Below are 23,391 nucleotides of genomic sequence, written 5' to 3'. Positions count from 1 at the left end.
AAATGACACTCAGAATACAATAAATTAGAGACTGAATGTAATCTCCTGGATTGATGACTCCAAGGATTCATATTGTCCCTCTCACCCTCCTCTACTCACCACCCCACAGAAGAAAAATATTGTGAAAGAACATGTAAGGATTGTCTCCTTTCAATAGTTAATAGGTCTGTGAACTAGAGGTACTTTCTCCCCTAATTCATGTCCCTAATCATCAAGAAAATTATAAAGAGCAGTAACAGGACTCACTCTTAGGACATCAGTTTAGAAAGCCTTGATGTTTTAGTAGCAAAGCCAGACTTATTTTACCTTCCTCTCCTGTCTCTTTTCCTTCCTCTTCCCTCAGCTCACTCACTCTCTTTTTTGGGGGAGAGAGGAGGTCCTACATAAGCCAGAAGACAGGGCACCCAGCTGTTTCCACAACAGAACAATGTTTGGACAGAGTCCATGTTGACACAAGTGCATTATATCCAGAAGGGTCAGCAGCATCTAATTTTTTTTCTTTGTAAACAGGGTGGGAATTAACTGTGAATCTCTGCATCTCCTCTACAGCTTTAAAATTAATGAGCATGCCTAATTATCATCAATCATCATTGAACTATCCAACATGTAGAATATTAGTATTCTTCCCACTAAAACTAAATTAGTAGCCCCCATCTCTTCACAGTAATACAGCTATGCATAGCTGGTTGGATAATATCTCCCCTTCCCATCTTCTATTCTTTTGAACAAATAATATTACTTCAGGGAAAGCTGAAGTAGGAGGATTCAGTTAACAAACCCTAGCTTCCTACATAAAGCCATCAGCAGGACTGAAATATGTGACCTCAGCATTTCCAGCACAATCTGCTGGCAGTTTTATCAAGGAAAACTCCTGCTGCTGAGAGTAAATAGCAAGCTCTGACGAGTGAGGCCACCCATTAGAGGGCAGCACAATCACAGAGAAGAAACTGAAGCAGGAAATTCATTGTTAACGAAGAGCAGGGCAACCCCTATAGCAGCGGAGTAGTAGTATTGCTGGTTTTTTTTACTTCTGCTGGTATTTCACTAAAGTCTATTGATTCCATAATGTTAACTATACAATTTAAAAAAATCAGGTATTTGTTATAGATACACACAGGCTTTGAAAAATATTTATTTTCAGTGATCATGTGATTACATAAAAGCAAAAGGCATTAAAAAATACCACCACTAATTTTTCTAAGCAAATTCTTAGCGTGTTTAGTTTTACATAACTAGTCCAATTACAGCTTTGAGTTTCTACAGTGGCATTGCAGTACCACAGACCTATGCTTCTTCCCATAGCACTGGATCATAACAGCTGTCTTTTCTGTATAAAACATGTTTACACAGTACATTTACTTCCTGTAGCTACAAAGAAAAGTTAATGAATAACCTCCCTGCGCTTCAATTTTGCAGACCTGTGGGCAGGATCAGTGCATGGGGTAAAAGTTAATTTTCAGCCTCTATCTGGCACTTGAAAATGTGTGACTAAAGACTATAACCTAACATAGAAAAGAAAACATGGAAAACAAACTGTTGTTAGCTGGTTCGCCTATGCTTTGTTGTAGTGAAACTGTGAGATTACATATACATAGGAATGGAACAGAAGATATATTCAGTGAAGAATACCAGAAGCAATGGGTACCCCATGACAGACAACACATTTGTTGCAGTTATGTATATTCCCTTAGCTTCTTCCCTCCTGGGGTCCCATCCTGCCAACACTTACTACTTAGTATATTTTCACTGACTGAAGTCATGGAGATGGGGAAGCTTTCCAGAAATCTCCAGGCCTGGCAGATTGGAGGTATTCTCATTTCAATCCAGCTGTGTTTGGAAGCCTGTCTGCCAAAATTAATTCCAGTTGATAACTGAACTTCTTCATTTACCCTTGGGTTTTAAAAAGATGTCCCAGATCGCTGTGGTACCCTCCAAAGCATGGACCCTGCAAAAGGTAGAGCTTTGCTTAGAATGAAAAAATATTTTGAAAGGAAGAATTTGATGCTTTGTATGTAACTATAAAAGCATTGCATATCAACAAACACGCCAAGTAGACTGCTGTCTTAAGTTGTTCTGTTTGCTTGATTATCTAAAATATGTATTTCTAAAGTGCTGAGAGCGTGAATTATGTAAACTTGAAAAGGTAGCACATATGAGAACCGAACCACTCTAAAGGAACTCTAAATAGAACAAGGTAGATGCTCAGCTAGTGTAAACTGATATAGCTTCATAGCAGCTAATGGGAGCTATGATATCTTACCCCAACCAAGCATCTGCACCAGCATATGTTTTTTTGGTTTATAAAAAAGGACAAACACCATATATAGAATAGGTGCACTAAACCAAGTTAAGACAAGAATATTTCTTGAGATGGAGGGAAAGTCCCAATGCTTCAGAAAAGGTATAAAGTGTAAGAAAATTGCTTTATACAGCTGTAATCCACACTACCAACTCTTTAACTGCAAACCTTAGTGCTACCTAGGTCATGGGTTTCAAAAGCCTTATAATGAATACTTCTTAACAGGGTGGCATATAAAATAGCACATTTCAGCTCTTAGTAGCAGGTTGAAAACTCATTACTCATAGCAACAAAGCTGAGATACAAGAATACAATTTTCACACCAAACATTCTTTGGTGTGAAAAAAATCCTAACATTTTCTTGAACAAAAGATTTATTTAGCTTTTGAGAGTAAAGGATTAATTTTGCTCATGATACAGTTCTGACTTATGAAGGATAAAATGGAGTCCTTTCCTTGCAATGAACAAAGTGCAGTTTTTGATCACAAACCAAATTAGCTTGGGCTGCAAAGTTAATAACTGAGTCTATAGAGCCCACTGTTGGCAACATATTTTGTTTTTCCTCTGAAGATCTTAACTTTAGGCAAATTTCATAAATGCAGAGTGTGGTTATAAGCTTGACACAACTATCAAATTACTAAAACACTATTTGCACTGCACCTTTTTACACAAATCTTAAGGTTATTTAGAAATGTTCTGAAGATAGAAGAAAAACAATTTCCTCAAGTGATGATCACAACACAGGACATCGCTATCTAGTAGATATTAATGCCAATGAGGCTTAAAGAGAAGCAGCTGAGAAACATCCTCAGACATAATATTATTTCAGTTAACAAATGCTGCCTCCAACTGTCGGCTGTAGTGAACAACAGATTCCTTTAAAATTCAGTCAGAGGATAAATTCTGAAGATAAATCTGATAGAATTACATGTTGCTAATAAATTACTGGATAAATATATCTTTGCATAACAAAATAGTAGTCCCGACCCTAAAGGATTTACAATCCAAGTTTTTAAGAGGGTCACTTCTCCTTATCTGATCACATGATGTAGTTTCTGCTTCCCAAGAAAACACGATGATAAATTAAGAACTAGTGAATAATGAACAAGTGCTGCAGGGACTGGCTTTTTGTTCTTTGTTCAGTGCCTAATACACTAATCTGACTGGAAAACTTTGTTACTATAATAGTTGCATGAAATATACATAACATGTACATTAACAAAAGGTATGTAGTCTTGATTCAAACTGAATGCTTCTGATCACTTTTTCAGTGATAGGAAACATTCAGTTTGAATCAAGAGACAGAAACTTTATCATGTGACCAAACAAGGAAAAGTGCCTGACAAAGTATAAACTTCGGATTGTAAATCCTTTTGGATTGGGACAGGTATTTTGTTATGCAAACAAAATAAAGCTTTTTCAGCATTTGACCCTCAAAGTGTTAAACTTCTATTCCCATGTAAAAGCAACAAGGAGTCCTGTGGCACCTTATAGACTAACAGATGAATTGGAGCATAAGCTTTCCTGGGCAAAAGACCCACTTCGTTTGACAAAGTGGGCCTTTGCCCACGAAAGCTTATGCTCCGATTCATCTGTTAGTCTATAAGGTGCCACAGGACTCCTTGTTGCTTTTGCAGATCCAGACTAACATGGCTACCCCTCTGATACTATTCCCATGTAGAAACTAAACACAATTTTGCAACTAGCGGCCACATCTGTATTAATACTTGTTTATATTTAATATAGAGTATTTTATTATTGGAATCCTCCCCTACTGGGGGGAAGACAGTGACTCGTGGTCCACAGGAACATTGTCCAAAGTCCATGAAAATTTTTTGATTGGCCTGATGGTCCATGGACTGAAACGAGTTGAGAATGCAGTGATCTAGGATGATCTCAGATTTCTTTCATTTTTTAGGATGGGATTTTCAAAAGCACATGGGGGACTGACTTTCTTAGATGCTTTTGAAAATCTCTATTAAAAGCTTTTATTACCTCAAAACCCAGCACACAAATTCCAAAAAAACATGGCTAGAAGAAAGGAGGAGTGTAGATAATTTTGACAAAGAGTACATGACCACATTCTTCGTCAAAGCCCAAACGGCTGGAAGGACAGGCAACTGTGCTTTCAGGAAACTAGATTAAGAAAATAAAACATTTCTGTTTGTCCGATGCTCTCATTCTAAGCTTTGCAAACGCCATGAGAAACCACAATGAGCCATTCCTACAGCTGTAAGACATAAGACTAAACAGAATTAAGTGAAAAGCTGATTCAGAACTAACTGCATTTTCCAAGTTAATTACAAGAATGTCTGTCTGGTGAAGATGGGAGCACAGTTCATACTAGAGGCTCCAGAGTTTGGAAGAATGAAGAGGGAGGCCATATTTGGTACCACAAAGTGGTATACATGTATCCCAATGGCCAAAGTTCTTTCAGCCAAGCTGTGTAATGTATTGGTACAACCTGTGTGCATTATTGTAGACAATAGGCCTGTTACCCACACAAAATTCTTTATCACTCCCGCACTCTAGCGACACATACCTTTACCCAATTCCTAGGGTTCAAGATATAACCCTGTTCATTTAAATACCCAGCCTTACCCAATTCCAAGGGCTCAGTGTATAACCTCCTTCGCTTCTGCAGGATCTTTTACCAGTGAAAGCCTTACACAGTAATATCCTTACTATTAATTAACCATTACCAAGCAAGCAGATTACACATACTGTGCCATGCTCACCATTCATGATCAAGACAGGCAAATTTCCCCTATTGGTCAGTCTCTTCTGGATTCCAGTAGGTGCACATCACAGAAGATTCTTGGCAGCTCTGGTCTTAGGCTGTGTCTTGGAGGTGAGTTCTTCTGCCAGGTCTTTCCCCCTCCTCCTTTCTGTTTCTTCTTTTCCTTTCTTCTCTTCCTGCTGGTCTCCTCCTTGGACCCCAGTTTATATAGTGAAACTTGAGTCCTGTTTATCTACACCTCAATCAATTATTTTATTAAAATTTTACTAACCAATCATAACATCCTGTAACAGAATTAACTAACCAATCATACTGCACCACCTTAGTTGATTTACACGTAGCAAAATTAATATACAACAGACAAACAATTAAAAACCAGACAAACAATACAAAAGTGAGGACCATAATCATAGAATGAGAATTTCACAACCCTAAATATTGATAAGGAGTTTCTTGCCTGACGAAATGCTATCAAACTAAGTTTTCTTTACCCATCTTGAGATCTGTTTTTGGAGCTAGAGATAGTAGGACCTACTTCTAAACAGCCTGGTATGATGCTGTGTTAATGCAATTTAGATGGAATGTGAGTATGGGACTCCCTGCTTTATAGCTAATGGCTGCTACTCTTTCAGCCTGGGTACAGATGAAGGCCTCACAATATGGCTACAGAAAAAGGCCCTATCCTGACACACCAATGATAATCTATTTATGACATTTTAAAGTCAGTTAATCAATTTATTTTGCAGCAGCTGTAGCTGCTCAACTTTATGGGTAGCAGCTCTTTTTCACGGGGGTCCCAGTAGGGAGCTGAGACCCTCGCAGCTAGGTGCTGTTACCAGCTGGGCATGTAACCCCGCTGAGTTTCCGCTCACGCTGGGACCAAACCCCACTGCTGCTCTGCAATTGAAAATGCAGCAGGAACCAGGCAGCCTTCCTCCTAGCTCCTGCTGCATTTTAAATTGCAGAGCTGCAGCAGGGTTTGGTCCTGGCAAGAGCTAGGAGTGAGCCAAGTTGCCTGCCCACCTGACCCCTACTAAATTTAGGAACCAAGTGGGCAGGCGGCCCGGCTCAGTTTCTGCTTGTGCCAAGTCGGGAGCCAAACCCTGCTGCAGCTCTGTAATTTAAAATGCAGCAGGAGCTGGGGGGCAGGCTGCCTGGCTCCTGCCACATTTTAAATTGCAGAGCTACAGCAGGGTTTGGTCCTGGTGCAAGCTGAGACTGAGTTGGCTGCATCCCCCATCAAGTAATAGATAAAAATTCTATTGACTACTCGATTATTAAAATAACCTAATTTTAACATCCCTACTGCAAACACATACCAAGTCTGACATTTAAACAAGTTTGTTAATAAATTATGGATGGTAATGTACAGGCATGGCAATTACACAAGCATTGCAAGAATTTGCTGCGCAAGTGATGAGAACAACTTCCAAGTGTGACTAAAATCTTTCTTCATGCTGGTAATAACTACTGTTTTACATTTCAAGATGAAATGGAGAGACTAGTGGCTTGAACCAGTGTAATGTAGAGAAGTTTCACACTGCCTGCCCACAGTGACCAATTTGATCCTCAGTGATCATAATTCTATATCATTCTCTCCAGTTCTAGACCTGTCTTTTTATGTTCATGCTACTAGCTTCCATTTCCTTCTTTGGAACATTCCTAATTTCTATGACCTTTTGATTATATGGTAATGAAAAGTGTGTATTTGAATACAAAATTATAAATGCCACCTGAGAAAATACTACTACAGATACTGTTAAGGAAGAGGTATATATGTATGTAGGAGGATTGCTAACAGCTAAAGCTTGTGTTTCTTTCCTGGACAGAATCTACAGAAGCTAATATAATTGGTCATCTAGGTCTCCACCTGAGATTTTCAATGGCTCCTGAAAATGCAACTCAGATCTTCAATGATGTTAGCCAGATAATCTTTGATTAAACTTTAAAAGAAACATTACTTTCTGGATGCACAGAATAGGGAGACACATGCTAGAGAGTTACCAGACAGCCAGCAAAGGAGATCTTCATACTTCTGTACAATCTAGCATATGGATTTAGAATGCAAAAGAAAAGGACATCTCTGGAGTGATCTTCAGACTAAACAAGTTGATCTTTTATTGTTATAAGCCTCTTATAGCACTAATAAATCTCAGAAAAGGTGACCTCACCATGAGGCATTTATCTGTTTTACATCCTTTAGAAAAGGCATGTGAATTGATGTTTATCAATAGATGGCTTGTTTATTGAATTGATCCAGGCCCTTTTCTTTCTACAAGGGAGAAGAGAGATTTATTTTCTTAATTTTTGAAAAACATAAAAATGATGTAACCAACATAAGAACAAAATACCACTTTTAGGGTCAAGATGAACATTTATATTTTGTTTCTGATTTGCAATGTGCAAAACCAAATTTCTGCACATACTATGAATTACTGACGATTGGGGACTAGCAGACAAAGTGAAAGAAGATGGGTCACTTGATGATTACTACTTCTGTTCATTCCCACTGGGGTGCTTGGCATTGGCCACTTTTGGAAGACAGTATACTGTGCTAGATGGGTCTTTAGTATGACTCAATATGGCCATTCTTATGTTCTAATTAAATTAACCAAAAAAGGGTCCATGACAAGAGTGTAAAAATACACTGCTGAATACTTCTGCTGGGAACACAAAAATGTGCTAGTGTGTTTTCACATGTAAACAGTATTATATGTAAGCAAATTCTAGATATAGCTGTATCTCTCAGGTGGGAGGGGGACAAAACACCAAGGTTTGCCCATTTCTGTGCTAAAACTAGTGAACAGGGATTTCAAGAAATGCTGTTAACTCAAATTGTTGTAAATTTTGTTGTTGGGGGATTTTTTAAGGGCACATGAAAGATAATGGGTGATGTGTGGGTATGAAAATGGCCAAATATTAGCTTCACCACACTGACATTTTTTAGTTCATTATTCCCAACACATTTATTTTAGTTGTTTTCCTCCTGGTCATTTTCAGATACACTGTAAAAAAACTTTTTTTAAAATCAAGCTTTAAAGCACATAGTACGCTTAAATAATAGAAAGCACACACCGTACACTTAAATAATAGATACATTTCAAATTATTTTGAAGTGAAAGCTCAGTCTAAGTCTCAAGCACCTGACAAATATTCCATTTTCAGGAAGTGCAATTATCCAACTCCAATCATCAACACTGTCACTAAGTAAATGCCAAATTCTGCTTGCAAAGGCATTTTGATGGAAGCTGCAGTTAAAGAGAGGAGTAGAATGATTCTAATAATTTTGGCCACATGAAGTTTTGAGACATTAAAAAAAATAGTTTTAAGATGTACCAGAAACCACGCCTTTTCAAAACAACTTTATTTGTGTCGCTAACTGCATTAATGTTTGCTTTCTCTCATTGAAAGTCCTAATTTTTATCAACGTTTTGTGCGTAAGCTCCAATGATTCATCCCACTTGTTCTTTTCTGGGCTTGTGTATGTTACCAAGTTCTCAGTATACTGCAGGACTGACTTTAGAAACCTACAAGAAATACAAAATATGAAATAATAATTCTTAAAAAGACTTTCTAAAGCAAAGACAGGCCAGACCTTGATAATGCCCAGACCGGTGCTACTACTTTTTCCAGATTTTCAGGTTTACCAACCCTCACTTTTCTTTTGTCTAATGCAAGGGTAAGCAGATAAAAAGAAAAGGACACTGACATGCAATAATTTTCAGAATTGAACCAGTGTACAACAAATGTAGTATTATAGAAATATAAACAGTTTACAGAGGAGCTCTCTCCTACAGTTTTCTTTATAATGCCTGTGATCTCCAATGAAGCGCAGAATAGGAATAATGAAGTTGATTACATGGTAAATGAAACATTTATTATGCACTATTTATTTATTTTGTGCTTGAATGTGAGACTATCCTCTGATTTGTGCCCATGAAAAATTTAATAAAATTTGAGCCTGAATAGCTGAAACACATGTAAACAAAGGCATTTGAGTTAATGAACCACTCCCTAGTTCCCCAAATTGTTACTGAAAAGATAAAGGAAACAGACTGACTACCTGATGTACCACATGCTGTTAACCTGTAATTTCAATAATATAGACCAAAGGTTTTCAAAGAAGGGTGGAGTCCATGTTATTCACTTATTTTAATAAAAACAAATACTATATATACTCACTTTAGATACTGCTGATAATCATAAGGATTCTTCTCACAAACTGTATGGATGCTGATTAGTTCCAGCGTCATCAAAATTAAAATCAGCCGTAACACAGGAGACAAAAATTTAATGCTAGAAAAAAGCAGACATTGTAATACAATTTTTAATACAAAAATAGTCTATGGATTTCCTGTTTTACCCTAAAATGGTCATAGGGACTGAAAATTTGGAGTTGAAGTTCACATAAAATAAATCCAAACATGTTAAGTAACAGAAACACACAATTAGGGGACACAAAAACAACTACATTAACCTTTGCCCTGTAGTGACACTGTGAAATAAGCATGTAACCTAAGACTAAGGCATTTTAGCATTTATAAACTCTGATAACATTAAAATTATTTCTAATTTATTAGATTTCTAGTTTCCCTGACTGCAAATGTATTTTGAGAACTTAATCACAGACCTCTGTCGTCAGTCAGGCGGTGTTGTCTCAATGGGTTCCTGACAGGCCTTTTACTCGTCGATGATGATAAACTATCAGCTCCATGTCATAGAATCATTGAACTTATGTGAGTATGGGTGCTCCCCTGTCTAATGCGTTAACCATGCACAATTAGTCAACACGACAGACTCCGAGAGAACTCACAGAGATCACAAATCAGATGAGGATAGAAAGCACAACTAGGTTTTATTGCCAAGAAAGTACAATCATAGTGGTCAGCAAGCAGACTCCCCACTGCACCACTATACATATGTACTCTGTGACAACGGACCAACACCCAATTAACGCTCTGGATATTAGCGTCACCTCCTTGGTCAGCCGATGACCACCCTATGAGGTGCACTTTTATACACAGGTACAAACAAGTTACATATCACTCCTGACATATCAGGTTGCCTCCCACTGTTAGCTAGTTACTATCCCATACCTCACAGAGGGGGGGTTCAATTACTATTCATCATGCTATCAGTTTAGACCCAGTCCTGAACCTGGGTCAGTATGTATGTTATTTGTGGGGAGGCAGTTGGTACCAAGATGTTTCTTAGTGAGATATTCTGTTACTACTCCCTGGCATGTGCTCACAGCCTATTCCTAGTACCGCTTACGTATGAGTGTTTCTGTAATATCAGCCCTGTTTTTGCCAACTTCTGTGAATAGGGTCTCCCTCTTGCTCACAGCTTAATTCTGCTTTATATTAGCAAAGTCTTGAACATTGCTGTCTAGGGCCTCAGGCCTCATACCTAGCATGTGATATGTGGGCTTATGTTTCAGGCCCTCATCTTACTACAGCCCCAAGCAACACTGCTGATTAGGGGTTACATTAATGCACTGGTCACCAACCAGACAATCGCAATCAACTGGTTGATCACAGGGACATTAGCAGTCAATCGCAAGGCAGTGTTCCCAGCTCCCACTTCCCCCTCCCTGCAATGATGAGCCCATGCTGGCACTACAGCCTCCTGGCCCTCACAAAAATGGAGCTAGCTTTGGCTTCCTGCAGCATGGGAGGAAGTTCTGAGGCTTCGCACCAGATCCGGCTTCTCAGAACGCGCGTGCACTGTTGTAGGCAGGGGAAGAGCAGCACACATACTTCCCGAGTAGCCGGATCTGGTGCAGGGCCTCGAGACTCCCCCTGTCCCCCGCTGCAGAAGGCAGGCAGCATGGTGAAGGAAGGGAAGACAAGAAAGCGCACGCTCCTTCTCTTTCCACAACAGCAAGCACTTTCTTGTCTTTCTTCCCTTCCTTCCCCGTGCTCCAGGGAGGCTGGGGGAGGGGCGGTAGTTAAGATGGTGGTGCAGGATCCAGAGCAGCAGGATTTCTTAAAGGAGCCAGGTGTGTACTTCTTCCAGTACTGCCTGTAGATCCTGCCCGAGAGATCCTTGTTCCTGGAGACCCCCTCCAGGTACTGGCCGAGCTACACCTGCCCACTCTCCCCTGGCCAAACTCCCACCAGTACCCTGCTCCCTGGAAAAGATGCCATCCAGAACCCTGCCCTGGACACCTGGCCAGATACTCATCAGCACCTTGCTCTTGCCCCCTCCCTCCTGGCCAGACACCTACCCACAGCTTGCTCCTAGGTACCCTACTTCCCACTCAGATTCTGCACCCCCACCCCATCCCACTCAATGGCAGCTCTGTCGTACACACTGGATCCCTCATTTTTTGGCCCCACCTCTGAGCCTAGGGGGCCCACAAAATACACTAACCTTGGAACCCCAAAAGAGTTAATTTGGCCTGAGGCTGTGAACCTCAGTCATACCTACCCTCGTCCCTCATAGGACTAGAGAGCCAGGGGAGTGAGGCGTCTCAGTTGGGGCCACATCAGTGAGGCTTAGGGGGTTTTGGAGGGGTTGTGTGTTTTTGCATCTCACTTGTGTGGTCCCTGACTGATTTTTCTGTGGGTCAGTGGCCCCTGAGCCAAAACAGGTTCCCCAACCCTGCCATAAGTAGAGACAATGCTGAAACGTTTTGTGTTGGACATAATATTTTATTTAAAAATGAAGCCTGGCCAACAGGCCCCCATCTGGCTGCATCATCATAACACTCCTTACCCCCATACGCCCCAACCCTGAGCCCATCATACACCTGAACCCCCTGCCCTGAGCCTCTCACATATCCAAACTCCTGCACCCCCCACTTCCCCAGCCTTGCTCCACAACACTACTGTGTCCTGAGCCCATCATACACCCAACCCAAACTCCTGCACCCACATATCCGAAAGTCTGCGGCTTCCTCAGTAACCCAACCCTCCACCTGACCCCAACACTCTCTAGCCTGGAGCTTTCTCCTGGAGCCATCATCCCTTTCTCCACCTCCATCTGCACTCGAATTCCCTCCCAGAGCTTACACCTCTCACTCATTCCCACCCCAGAGCCTGCACCTCCTGTCTCCACCCAGTGAGAGTGAATACGGGCTGAGGGCAGCAAATGATGGAGAGGAGGTGAATCAAGAGCACAGGGCCTCAAGGAAGGGGTAGGGTCTTGGGGAAGGGATGGGATAGATCTTGGCTTGCCCTGACATTTGAAAAGTGATCTTGGATGTAAAAAGGTTGGAGACCACTACATTAATGGAATCTTAGTCATTACTCCTCAGCTGAACCAGCATCCTAATCAATAAGATGAAATGCAGCAGTGAAAAGATGGGGACAACCTCTGTAATTCAGTTTTAACAGCCAAGTTTTACCTCCCCCCTTCTTTCTTTATTTTAGTGTTTAGTGTCATCCAAGAGTGCAAAGAAAATGAATCAAACATTTCAATTTTTTTTATTTGGACCCTAATAATTCCAGGTTAGACAACAGAAAAATGTGAAAGATATTATTCCCCAGTTTGAGCTTGCTTGCCATTAATAGTGTATAATGGAAGTTATGGTAGATCCTTAATTCTAAGTAGACAAATTACATAAATCTAGTTAGCATTAACAATTTATAAAAAGAATATAAAAGAATACACATGCAGAGTAAAAGAAAAGTGTTCAGTTACTGTTATATCCTTTTCTTAAAAGTATCCAAAAAAAGATTCATCTCCAAAAAAAGAATAAAAACTTAACCAACCTGTTTAACATTCGTAGATAGTTGTGCCTCTGGCGAGAACGCAGCATCTTATTTATCCACTGTTTGTACTTCATTTCACTGCTGGCAATAACTTGATCTGACACTTGATGGCACTGTGTGCTTATCTTACGGAGCAGAACCAATATTTCCAGTACAGAACGTGGACAGTAGAGAGTACAAATGTGCGTATTACAGAGTTCAATCAATAGCCTGTAAAACAGGAAATATTTCTTATTGTTTCAGTTTTCATTAGCAGAATTTAGAAACTGATAGATTTCACATCAATTTCACTGTAGCTTGAACTAAAAAAATTCTAACCAGATGTCCTAGAAACAGATTTACTCAGTCTCCTCATGATTAACCAAAACAAGAATCTATTCAGCATGAATGATTTGTATTTTCTCTAATTACTGTAAGTAATATCACATCACTAGAAGTCTGAGATATTTCTCATTCTAGACCAGAGCAGTAAAGACATAATGCCACAATATACAAAACTGGCCATAAATATACAAAAGCGACAAGGAGTCCTGTGGCACCTTATAGACTGACTAACAGATGTACTGGAGCATAAGCTTTCGTGGGCAAAGACCCACTTCGTCAGATGCATGATGAAGTGGGTCTTTGCCCACAAAAGCTTATGCTCCAATACATCTGTTAGTCTATAAGGTGCCACAGGATTCCTTGTCACTTTTGCAGATCCAGACTAACACGGCTACCCCTCTGATTCATAAATATACAGTATACACTATCAAATCAGGAGTCTATGTTTTAAACCTCTCACTCATTATAGTTCAGTTCACAATAGACCTGTATCTAAAACAGAAAATTCACCAAAAACAACATACCATGAGCTAATCGTACAAAAAGTAGGAGTACATTATGAACTAGTCTTAACATTTTACAAAATACAAGTAGTAAAGTCATAGCTTTAACAAACACCACACTATATCAGGCTTCATTAAGAGATATTAAAATGCTAACTTATGCTGCTATCTTTATACATGCTAGTCAGCTAATATTAAGTATGTCACAATTCTTGATGGCTACATCATTTCAAATGGTTTGTTTTTAGGGGAAAATTTATTATTAAATAAACAAGATATTTTGCCATGCTAAAACTAACTGAAGAAATGTGAGCAATATTTAGATCTCCAGACATTTTAGAAACAAAAAAGATACAAAAAAGCTCAGCTTCTACTTCAAGACTCAAGAAACATAATTTTGGCTAGTAGAGAAGTATGTAGAGGTAAGTGTGAGGCACGCCTATAACACCAATCACAATTATAAGACTAAAATCTCTGGTACAGCGTATTATACAGCACCATAAAGCAGACGGAAGGCATTTTAGTCAAGTTATTGTCATAAAGTTCCTGTGAGTATGTCATCATTTCATTTTCCCAGTTCTGAAACATAAGCATGGTTGTTTCTTCAAGTTATTCTCCAGAGCAAAAAGATTACCATGACATACTGAACCTGTCCCCTTTGTTCTGCGGATGGTTCTCTGTTGAATTCTAAAAACATTTAGATGGAGGAAACTACACTACCATACAGATACCTGTGATGGTTCTTTCAAAAATGCTGCTCTATAGAGATGAGAAGGAACACTTGTGCAGTGAGCTGTCATTACTGCCCTACATTCTTTTTTTATTTCCATATATAAATTGTATTCAGTTGTGGACTCCAGGGTGGAGGAAACTTTAAACTTACTTCTCAGTTAGAAGATTATTCACTGGATCATTTAAAATGAAGCAATTCTGAGGCAAATAGTTTTGCAATTGAGAAAGGATTTCTGTAGTGACAGAAATACAGGGACTAGTATCTGCACTTCTTTCCAACCTTAAAAACAAAGATAAACATTATTTAGAATCTATCACAAAAGTGAAACATGAAAGATGTATGTACAATTTACATCTTGAACACACCTATTTGAAACAAAAGCTATTTTGTTATAGCAGTTTATCCACATGTCCAGTACTACCATGTAATCCTTTGGCTTCTTTCCCCTCCATTTTACAACCAAATTCTTGTGTTTTCCACTTTGAAAGCAACCTCCTCTCAATCTCACCAGCTTCCCTAAACATCATCATCTCATCTCCTTTCTTTCTTCTTCAAAATCCTGCCATGTACTAAATATTTCCATTACATACAGTCAGATTTCCTCTCTTCGATCTCCTCAGGTTCGCTGTTTTCTGTCCCCTCTGTATGTCCCAAACTGCCTTATTTAAGTCACTAATGGCCACCTCATTGTCAAGCTGTAAGAGAAATTCTCATTCTTACTCTACTTAATCTAAGTTTTTATAAGGTCTCCCATCACTGTGGCATTCAAGCTTCTTCTACTAGAAGTGATTTTTGTCATCTTCACAGCTGATTAATTCCCCTTCTTTTTCTTCAACCCTACTCCTCTTTGCTCCTTCTCCACTTTGGTAGCAGGTCCATTAACCTCTCTTTTAGGGAAGGAGGAGCCATACATCTACTGGTATACTTCAGGCTTCTGTTGCTTTCTCTACTTGCCCTATGGTCCTAGAAATATGATCATTTGTATCATTTCAGCTCTCTCTGTGCCAGAGACATCAAGGTATTGTTCTCCATTCCTGCAGTGCCTTGCAGCGGTTTATGAGACACCTCCTCAAGAGCTCCACAATCATCTCAAAACCATTATTTTAAAAGAAAACTGCTTCTCGTTCCTCTTCTCTCTCTACCACCTTCCTTGCTATCATTAGCAACTTCACTAACTGTATTATTTCCAAGGCTCAAACTTCTAGTTTACTCTTCTCTGCCGCCTCCCCTTATGTCCACTCACTTAAATTCTGTCACCACTTTAACATTTCCAAAATCCATTTTTTCCTCATTTTGTCCAGCATCAAAACGGTTGGTCATCTCTTATAATTGTTTTCTGGCTTAATCGTCTTATTTTTACCCCCATACAATCTCTCCAAAAGGCCACTGCTAAAGTTAACGTCCCAGAACTGTGTCAGCATGGCTTTAATTCATATTACCTTCCCTTATTTCTAACATGGCTTCAATTCTGTAGTAGGCTAAATTATTTCTGTAAGTGCAATTTATCAACATTAGCATTTTTAGTCCCAAAATACTTTATGAAGGTACACCATTACTATCTCTTCTACGGAAGCATAGGCAATTTCTTATTCTAAAGCTGTGTGTACACTTGCAATTGCTCGCCAAAACTTTTGTTGTTTGTTGGTACTTAAACTCTCTTCCCATGAATGACAAAGTTTTGCCATGGCAAGTGCACGTGCGAACACTGCTTTGTTGGCAGCAGAGCTCTCATGCCAACAAACTGAACCTGCTCAGTGGGGTGGAAATATTTTGTCAACAAAATAGTCGACAAACAGTGTTCACATGCATTGACTTTTAGCGACAGGGCTGTGTCGACACAGCCTTGTTGCTAAAAGCTGCACTGTGTAGACATATCCTTAGATACAACGTTGCTCATCTTTGAAAGGTGGTAACTAAGCCTCTGAGAAGGAAAACTAAATCTTGAATTCAGAACAAGTAGTTATAGGAATGCAGGAGAGTCTTATTCAAGAAGGTAACAGAATGAAACAAAACCATTTACGCTTGGGGTACATCTACACAGCAGGGCTAAAGTCAAATTAAGCTACGCAACTTCAGCTACGTCAGTTGTGTAGCTTAAGTTGAAATAGCTTAACGTGGCTTTAGGCGATGTCTATACTGCAGGAAGTTGAAGGAAGAACACTCTTCTTTCGACTTCCCTTACTCCCCATGAAATGAGGGTTATTGCAAGTCAGAGTAAGAAGTCCTCCAGCTCGACATTATTTCGAAATAAAGGTTTATAGTATAGGCATGCACTATTTTATTTTGGAATAATGTCAGTTGTTCCAAAATAATGCTGCTGTATAGACATACCCTTAATTAATTAAGCACACTGAATAGTTTCCAGTGAATTGTGTATGCATCCCTAAAGGGAAAACCATAAATGTTTGTAGCCAGGAATAAATGTTTTGGAAGGTCTAGTCTGGACACATCTTAATGCGTTAACCATCTCACGTTAATTGGTAACTTGGGAGTTAAAAACTCTGTGAGTGACCGTACCCTACAGGGCTAGCCCACTTAACCATGGCATGTGGAATATTGCAGTAAATGCATGATTTCACTTAAAGTTAAAATTCTAGAGAAACCTCCATTTTTTATTTAAATGAAGTTCCACAGAATTTCAGGCTGCTGTAACAGACCACTGTGATATGAGGTGTCCTGCTAAAGAATTTAGATCCTACTTACTATGGAGTATACAGAGTCTTATAAATGTGGTTTCAAGGTATGATTTTTTTATATAGATCAGGCATACCCTGTAATTTCTTGAATTTGCTCTTCGGGTACTACAGGGAGCTCAGGCCAGGAACAAATGCTCTTCATACATTCCAGCACCTAGTAAATCAAAATACACCTTAATAAAGCCAAACTTCAAAGTAAAATATAACTAATATGAGATACCATGTCATAGCAACACATTTTACTATTTTTTAAAAAAATCTCTATTACTGCATCTTGTAAGCAATTAAAGGCATGTACATCCAAGACAAAATGTGTGGAAAGTCTAAAATAAATGAAAAGTTCATGCCACAATATAAACTTAAGTTGCAGACATTTCTTACTTTTCCCATCATTTAACATCAAAGAATTACTCATTAGTATCTCTAATGTACTTCATATCTTCACTAATTAAAAAGGTATGTATGATGGTACTATCTAATACAGAGCCAAATCTATAAAGATAAAGAGAGAGACTATCAAGAAGTTCAGTGATTCTCAAATCCACAGATTACTCTCAGGTGTTGTGCCCAAAGGGGCACCGCTCCGTGCTTCTGAGTCAGGGGTGTTCATCTCCCGCTGACCTACTCTAGTGCTGTTCCCACCTAGCCTGCTCACCCCCCCACCCCCATGGAGCTTTCCCCAGCCATGCTGCTCCAGAACAATTAAAACTACAATGAATCACAACCTTTCAAAAAAAATTAATTGCAATTATTGTTTTAAAATCATTTGACAGCTCTAATACATACTGACATCTCTTACTAGTTCTTGATTAGGCTACAACATTTATGGCTTCCAAAGGCTTTTTGACAAAGTAAAACAAAGTCTCTAGGCAGTGGCAGCTAACTTCATATATTTGTCAAATGCCTCTTTAATACATAATCAACCATCAACAAACCATAACGAGTAACCTTCAAATTAGTGGCGCAGCAAACACTGAGGCTACGTCTACACTGGCCCTGAAAGTAGGAATAAGAGATCCTCCAGAAAAGGGCTTTATTCCGGAGGATCGCGCCAGTCTAGACGCTTTTTTCTGGCTTTTCCCCAAGCCGGAAAAAAAGCGGCGGACATGTTTATTTAAATCCGCGGGGGATATTTAAATCCCCTGCGGATTTCCCTATTCTGACTTACCTGCTTTGCAACCTGCTTTGCATCCCTTTTCCGGAATTTGGGGCCAGTGTAGACGTAGCCACAGAGATGGAACCAAACTGTAAGAGAACCTGAAAATGCTGATCCATGTCCCCAATACACCAAGAGTCATGCACTAACAAGTAATCTTAAAAAATGGGGATCTGTAGAAGACACAGAAATGTAAATCTGGAAGGAACCACAAGGGGTTACCTAATTCAGCCCCCCAACACTGAGGCAGACCCAAGGACACCTGCACTATCCCGGACAGGTATTTATCTAACCTGTTCTTGAAAACTTTCAATGACAGGGATTCCAAAATCTCTCTTGGAAGTTAACTATTCTTATAACTAGACAGATTTTAACTAATATTTAACTTCTGTATTGAACAAGACAACAAAATAAACTGCATGGGTAGAAAAAGTTTAATTTCCTTCAAAACCCTGTTATTCAGGACAATTAAAGCAAAAAGACAACAGTTACACATTTTTTAAGATGTATGGAATATTTACACTCTTTGTCATATCTACATACCTGTTTCTTAAGTCGGGCAACTGGATGAAACTGAGAGTGGTAGCAACTTGCACAGCTGATCAGTGGTTTAATGACTGTGTGTTCCTAGTTTACAAAAATAAATGGTAACATGCACTAATTTTTAAAAAACTAGATTCTGATCCTGTGAAGATTTATGCACATGCTTAATTTTAGATATGACAGTCTCATTGACTAAGGATGTTAAGGACTAGTTGACTATCTGATAAGCAAATGCTTATCATAGTCAGTCGACTAGTCGATTCTCCCCTTCTCCTTTGCTGCCTCTATCAGATAGAGGCAGCAAAGTGGGTGGGGTGGGGGAGCTCGGGACCAGCTGTGTGGCGCTGCCCTTTGAATGCCGCCTCAGTGTTTCAAAGCAGCAGTGCAGCACAGCTGATCCCAGGCTTAGCTTTGCGGCGCTGCCCTTTGAACGACTGGATATGACTCAGTACAGTGCCTAGCAAAAATCACATTTCCATTATTGTATCAAGTTCATATTCATAGCTGCATTCTCTTAAAGACTAGAGGAAGTCTCAGATTTTATCTCCATAACCAATTCAGCCACACTTTAGTGTGCACACTTTTAGGTACTTCAGTGGAAGATACTGAAAAAACAGGAGGCAGTTCATAGTTGAGCTATCAGGGAGATAAACAGCAAGATGGAAAGGACAAAATGATAGTCTTAAACTGCATATATACAGTTTTGGTAAAAAAAAAAAAAAAACCAGGAGTGAAAACACAGTTGTAAAAAGCAAGTGTTAACAAGGAGGTGTGAAAGGAATAAAACAGGTTAGAGTTGGGAAAGATAATATTGGGGACAGTTTTTCTATGCTTCATTTCTGTATTACAATCTAACAGAAAAATGCCAGGAAAATATTTAAAGTTTAATGTAGACCCTGTTGCCACAATAAGGTGCTGAGGGTTAAAACAATTAAAGGTGTAGCCCATTCATAGTTTTTAAATCATATTTGGCACCTACAGAATTATACATTGTTCAACTCGCACTAGCCCTTACCTTAAGTTCTGAGAGTTCCTCCTCTTCTGAAAATTTGTATAAAAGTGTAATTGAAAATGCAAGTATCTGATTGGCTATTTCTCTTGGAAACTCATTTAAGTTGACCTCACCATGGCTTAAATGATCTCTTACACGAGGACCCTCTTGATGGTTCAAGAAATCCCAAAGGAATTCCTGTAGAATCATTTGTGGAGAAAACTAAGTACACAAAACAATTCTACCGAAACTGTAATAAGCATGCATTTCTTGGGGGAACAAAAAGCACTTAGGTCTGTATGAAATGGAGCACTTAGAGAGACAAGGGGAACCCACTAAAGCCCACTTCTTTAAAAAGACAACTGCCACCTTGGGAAAGATATGAGAGGGGGAGGGGGGGAACCACACCCCTACCCACGATCAACAAGAATAGCTGAAAATTACTAAAATTAAGCAAAGACTCCTGAGTCCATACATTATAGTTCTGGCAAACAGAGTAGAGCTGAAGATCAGAAACAATGAAGTAGTCTGGATGGTAATATGATAAACAACAGTTAAAAGGAATAAAGTTAAGATGCTAATAATAAATAGCCACCTTCCAATTTAAAAAATTCATGCCTATTGGCAATTTGAGTTTCTTGATGCCAGATAATAAGGCCAATTCCCTTCAAATACTGATGTTCTCAAGTTGGGTGTCCAATTCCTCTTCAACATCCTGTGCTGTTTTAGCTAACCTTATATTTACCTGATAAGTATTATTTTGCACCTTTCAAAATGGGGGCTCCTAGGGTCATGATCATCTTGTGTCTAAAGTATCTATGATATTCACAGACTATCAATTATAAATGTACTGCTAAATCAAAGGTACTTAATACACATACCATTGCAGGCTCTCCAAGAATTAGAGGAAGCTGATTGATCTCTTTGTCACTCAACTGTTTTGTTAGCATCTAGAAAAAAAAAATCATCTGAAACTGAAGACAACTTAAGATTGAACAAACCCCATGGCTATAAAGCTGAATGAAAAATACCAATATTACAGTAGGAAGCATCCCTAATATTAAACTATTGCCAAATCTCCAGCAACCAAATGAACTATTTTATTTAACAGTGATAGATAATATGGGATAACAAAATATTTTGGCTTTTGGAGAGTCAAATAGGAAAGAAATGGGTTATTATAGGCTGTGTGCTTGTATAGATATTGGCATTTACTACAAACAGGTGATAAAAGAACATATGTTGTTTTAATTAATGACAGAAAGTAAAGCTGTTTACAAGACATTTAGTTACCACCCACTCACTAAGTAACAGGGACAGAAAAATATTTTATAGCTTTCATTTTTATTGAAAAAACCTTGTGGGATCCTAATGAGTTCCACTTTTCAGCTTTGGATTCTGTATTTCACTCTGTTGCAGCTTTTGGGAGCAAGCAATTTTCCTGATTTTATGTACAGCAAAACCATCCTGCTTTGGAAACAGACCAGTGTTTATCGGATTAATAAGAGGACTGAAAGAAACAATTCTAGTTCACATAAACTCTTTTGATTTTATGCTGCATAGTTGATCTTGGATCAAGAAACACAGTGTAAGAGCTGTATGTTAGTATGGCCACTGCCGAAGTAGGGGCTTCATGGCTCTTTTTCCTTAAAATAGAAATGCTGGATATTAACTTTCCCAAAATATAACAAATCCCATTCAATGTAGGCAAGAGACTCAAAAGTTTAATAATGGAAATGTGTACATATCAAATGTGAGAAAATCTTCACGTGTCCATGGTGGGAAATGGCTTACTGATGATTAGTACTAAAAAGTGACTGTGTATATAGATAAAAAACAGTAACAGGGTCACAATATAGATCAATATGAAACATTTCATGCTAGTCATGATATCTCATTAAGAATTATAATTTATTGTTTGTACCAGGCCCAAAGGACAGGTGGTGAGCTAGTATCCCTTCTTTATATATCACTGCTTCAGTCACACTTAGAATACTGTGGACACTTTGGAGCAATTTAATGGAAAATAAATACTGATTAACTGGATGAAAATCAGAGTTTGGCTATCAAAATGACAAAAGATTAGGAAGAAAATACATTAAAAATAGGCACTGAGGAGCTGCCAGGAGTTTATAGATGCTTTAGTAAGTCTTATTTTCTCTGTCTCTACTACTTCAGGTATGTGAAATCTTTTCTTGACTACAAAAAGTTTGTGGAATCCAGGGACGTTAGAAATGAGGTTATTTTACTAATTGAATACTTGATAAAAAGTCTATCGACTACTCAATTAGTCGATAGGGGAAGGCAGTTGGCTCAGTTCCAGCTCGCATCAGGATAGCTGTAGCTTTGCAATTTAAAAGGCAGTAGGTGCCGGCCAACCTGCCCTCCAGCTCTTACTGTGGGGGGCAAGCGGCACCACAGAGACAGCGCTGCGGGGAGCCAGCTTTTAAGTATAGAGTATACTGGTATAGAGGCACCAGGGGGAGGGGAGAGATGAGTAACTGACTCGACTACTCTTTTACATCCCAAGTGGAATCATTATTTTGAAAAGATTTTCAGCATGGTCCATTTGTATGATGATAGGCATCTAGCTCTTCAATTTATTTTAGTATATTCAAGGAAACAAGAGCATTGTTACATCTTTCTGATGGCTTGAATCACATCATAAACACTTCACATAAAAACCAGGGTTCAAATATTGTAAATGATTTACAGTTAACTTACCTCATCAAAAGTGGTATAAAGAGAAGAGGACTACAATAGAAAAAAAAGCCATAGTAATAATTCCATTTTCAGAAATGAACACTGAAACCAATTACACTTACATATTGACCATGGCCAACCTGAATTGCTATACATTTGGAACTACCTCTTTAAGGACAAAAAGGAGTAAAAATAGCATATGCAGTTTTCCACTGTAGCCTACTACATCCAAGTGGCAGTAGCATACTGTTATACTTTTCAAACTTCAATAAGCAGAGGAAGAGAACTGTCACGTGAGACTCTAAAAGAAGTACCAGAGGTCTGTAAAAGATTAAACTATACAGCTTTTTAGAGGACAGTAAGTACAATTCTAAACTATTTTAGAACATCTCAGAGGGGTAGCTATGTTAGTCTGTAACTTTAAAAACAACAAATAGTCCTGTGGCACCTTAGAGACTAACCAGAATATCATGTCTTAGGTACTTCTTCTGCTGTTTTTTTAATGTTATATTTATCATAATAGAGATTCCATGATCATAAAAAAACCTACTTCAGCAGTTAGCAGTCTATTTGGACATTTATTAACTGTGGTGAAGAGTAATCTAAGTCCAGTTTCCAGCTGAGGGAGTAACAGTATAACACAGTCAGCATACCTGCAAAATTAGAGGAATGCATGCAAGATTTTAGTTTTTTCTTAAACATACACTAACCCTTGTGGAAAATGTATTACAATGATTACTGTAGGCAAGAACAAGGTCAACTGTACTTACAAACATATAATAAATGACAAACCTTGCCCAGAAAATAGCATTAATATAAACAAACACAAGATACAACAGGTTGGGGTACAATATAATGAATGGAAGAGAAGACAGAATTAACATGGCATATTATTACGGAGCTCAGCAAACCTACAAAGTTTGCACATTTCAATTTTTAAAAATTAATTTATTGTAATGCTGTGTGTCAGTCTCAATTTTCTGTG

At 38.8% G+C, this 23,391-nt stretch overlaps 1 protein-coding gene across 6 annotated transcripts in view; it reads right to left on the bottom strand.

The window, feature by feature from the left end:
* Positions 1–8,182: 8,182 nt before the first annotated feature.
* ERMARD (ER membrane associated RNA degradation) overlaps positions 8,183–23,391 on the bottom strand; it is a 32,726-nt gene continuing 17,517 nt past the window's right edge. For 4 of the 6 annotated variants that reach the window (XM_006121981.4, XM_006121982.4, XM_006121980.4 and 1 more), the window contains 10 exons: positions 22,957–23,059; positions 22,428–22,457; positions 20,585–20,653; positions 19,728–19,901; positions 18,713–18,796; positions 17,088–17,167; positions 14,468–14,596; positions 12,758–12,967; positions 9,222–9,335; positions 8,183–8,566 (listed from right to left, as the gene is read on the bottom strand). In XM_006121981.4, coding sequence (XP_006122043.3) covers positions 8,392–8,566; positions 9,222–9,335; positions 12,758–12,967; positions 14,468–14,596; positions 17,088–17,167; positions 18,713–18,796; positions 19,728–19,901; positions 20,585–20,653; positions 22,428–22,457; positions 22,957–23,059 — 1,168 coding nt within the window. In that variant the 3' untranslated portion in view covers positions 8,183–8,391. The remainder of the gene's footprint in view (positions 8,567–9,221; positions 9,336–12,757; positions 12,968–14,467; positions 14,597–17,087; positions 17,168–18,712; positions 18,797–19,727; positions 19,902–20,584; positions 20,654–22,427; positions 22,458–22,956; positions 23,060–23,391) is intronic. The other 2 variants (XM_025184066.2, XM_025184065.2) reach the window with 2 other exon arrangements.

The sequence above is a fragment of the Pelodiscus sinensis genome, chromosome 3, assembly GCF_049634645.1.
Source record: "Pelodiscus sinensis isolate JC-2024 chromosome 3, ASM4963464v1, whole genome shotgun sequence".
Lineage (NCBI taxonomy): Eukaryota > Metazoa > Chordata > Testudines > Trionychidae > Pelodiscus > Pelodiscus sinensis.
This window is presented reverse-complemented; position numbering and strand designations above follow the sequence as displayed.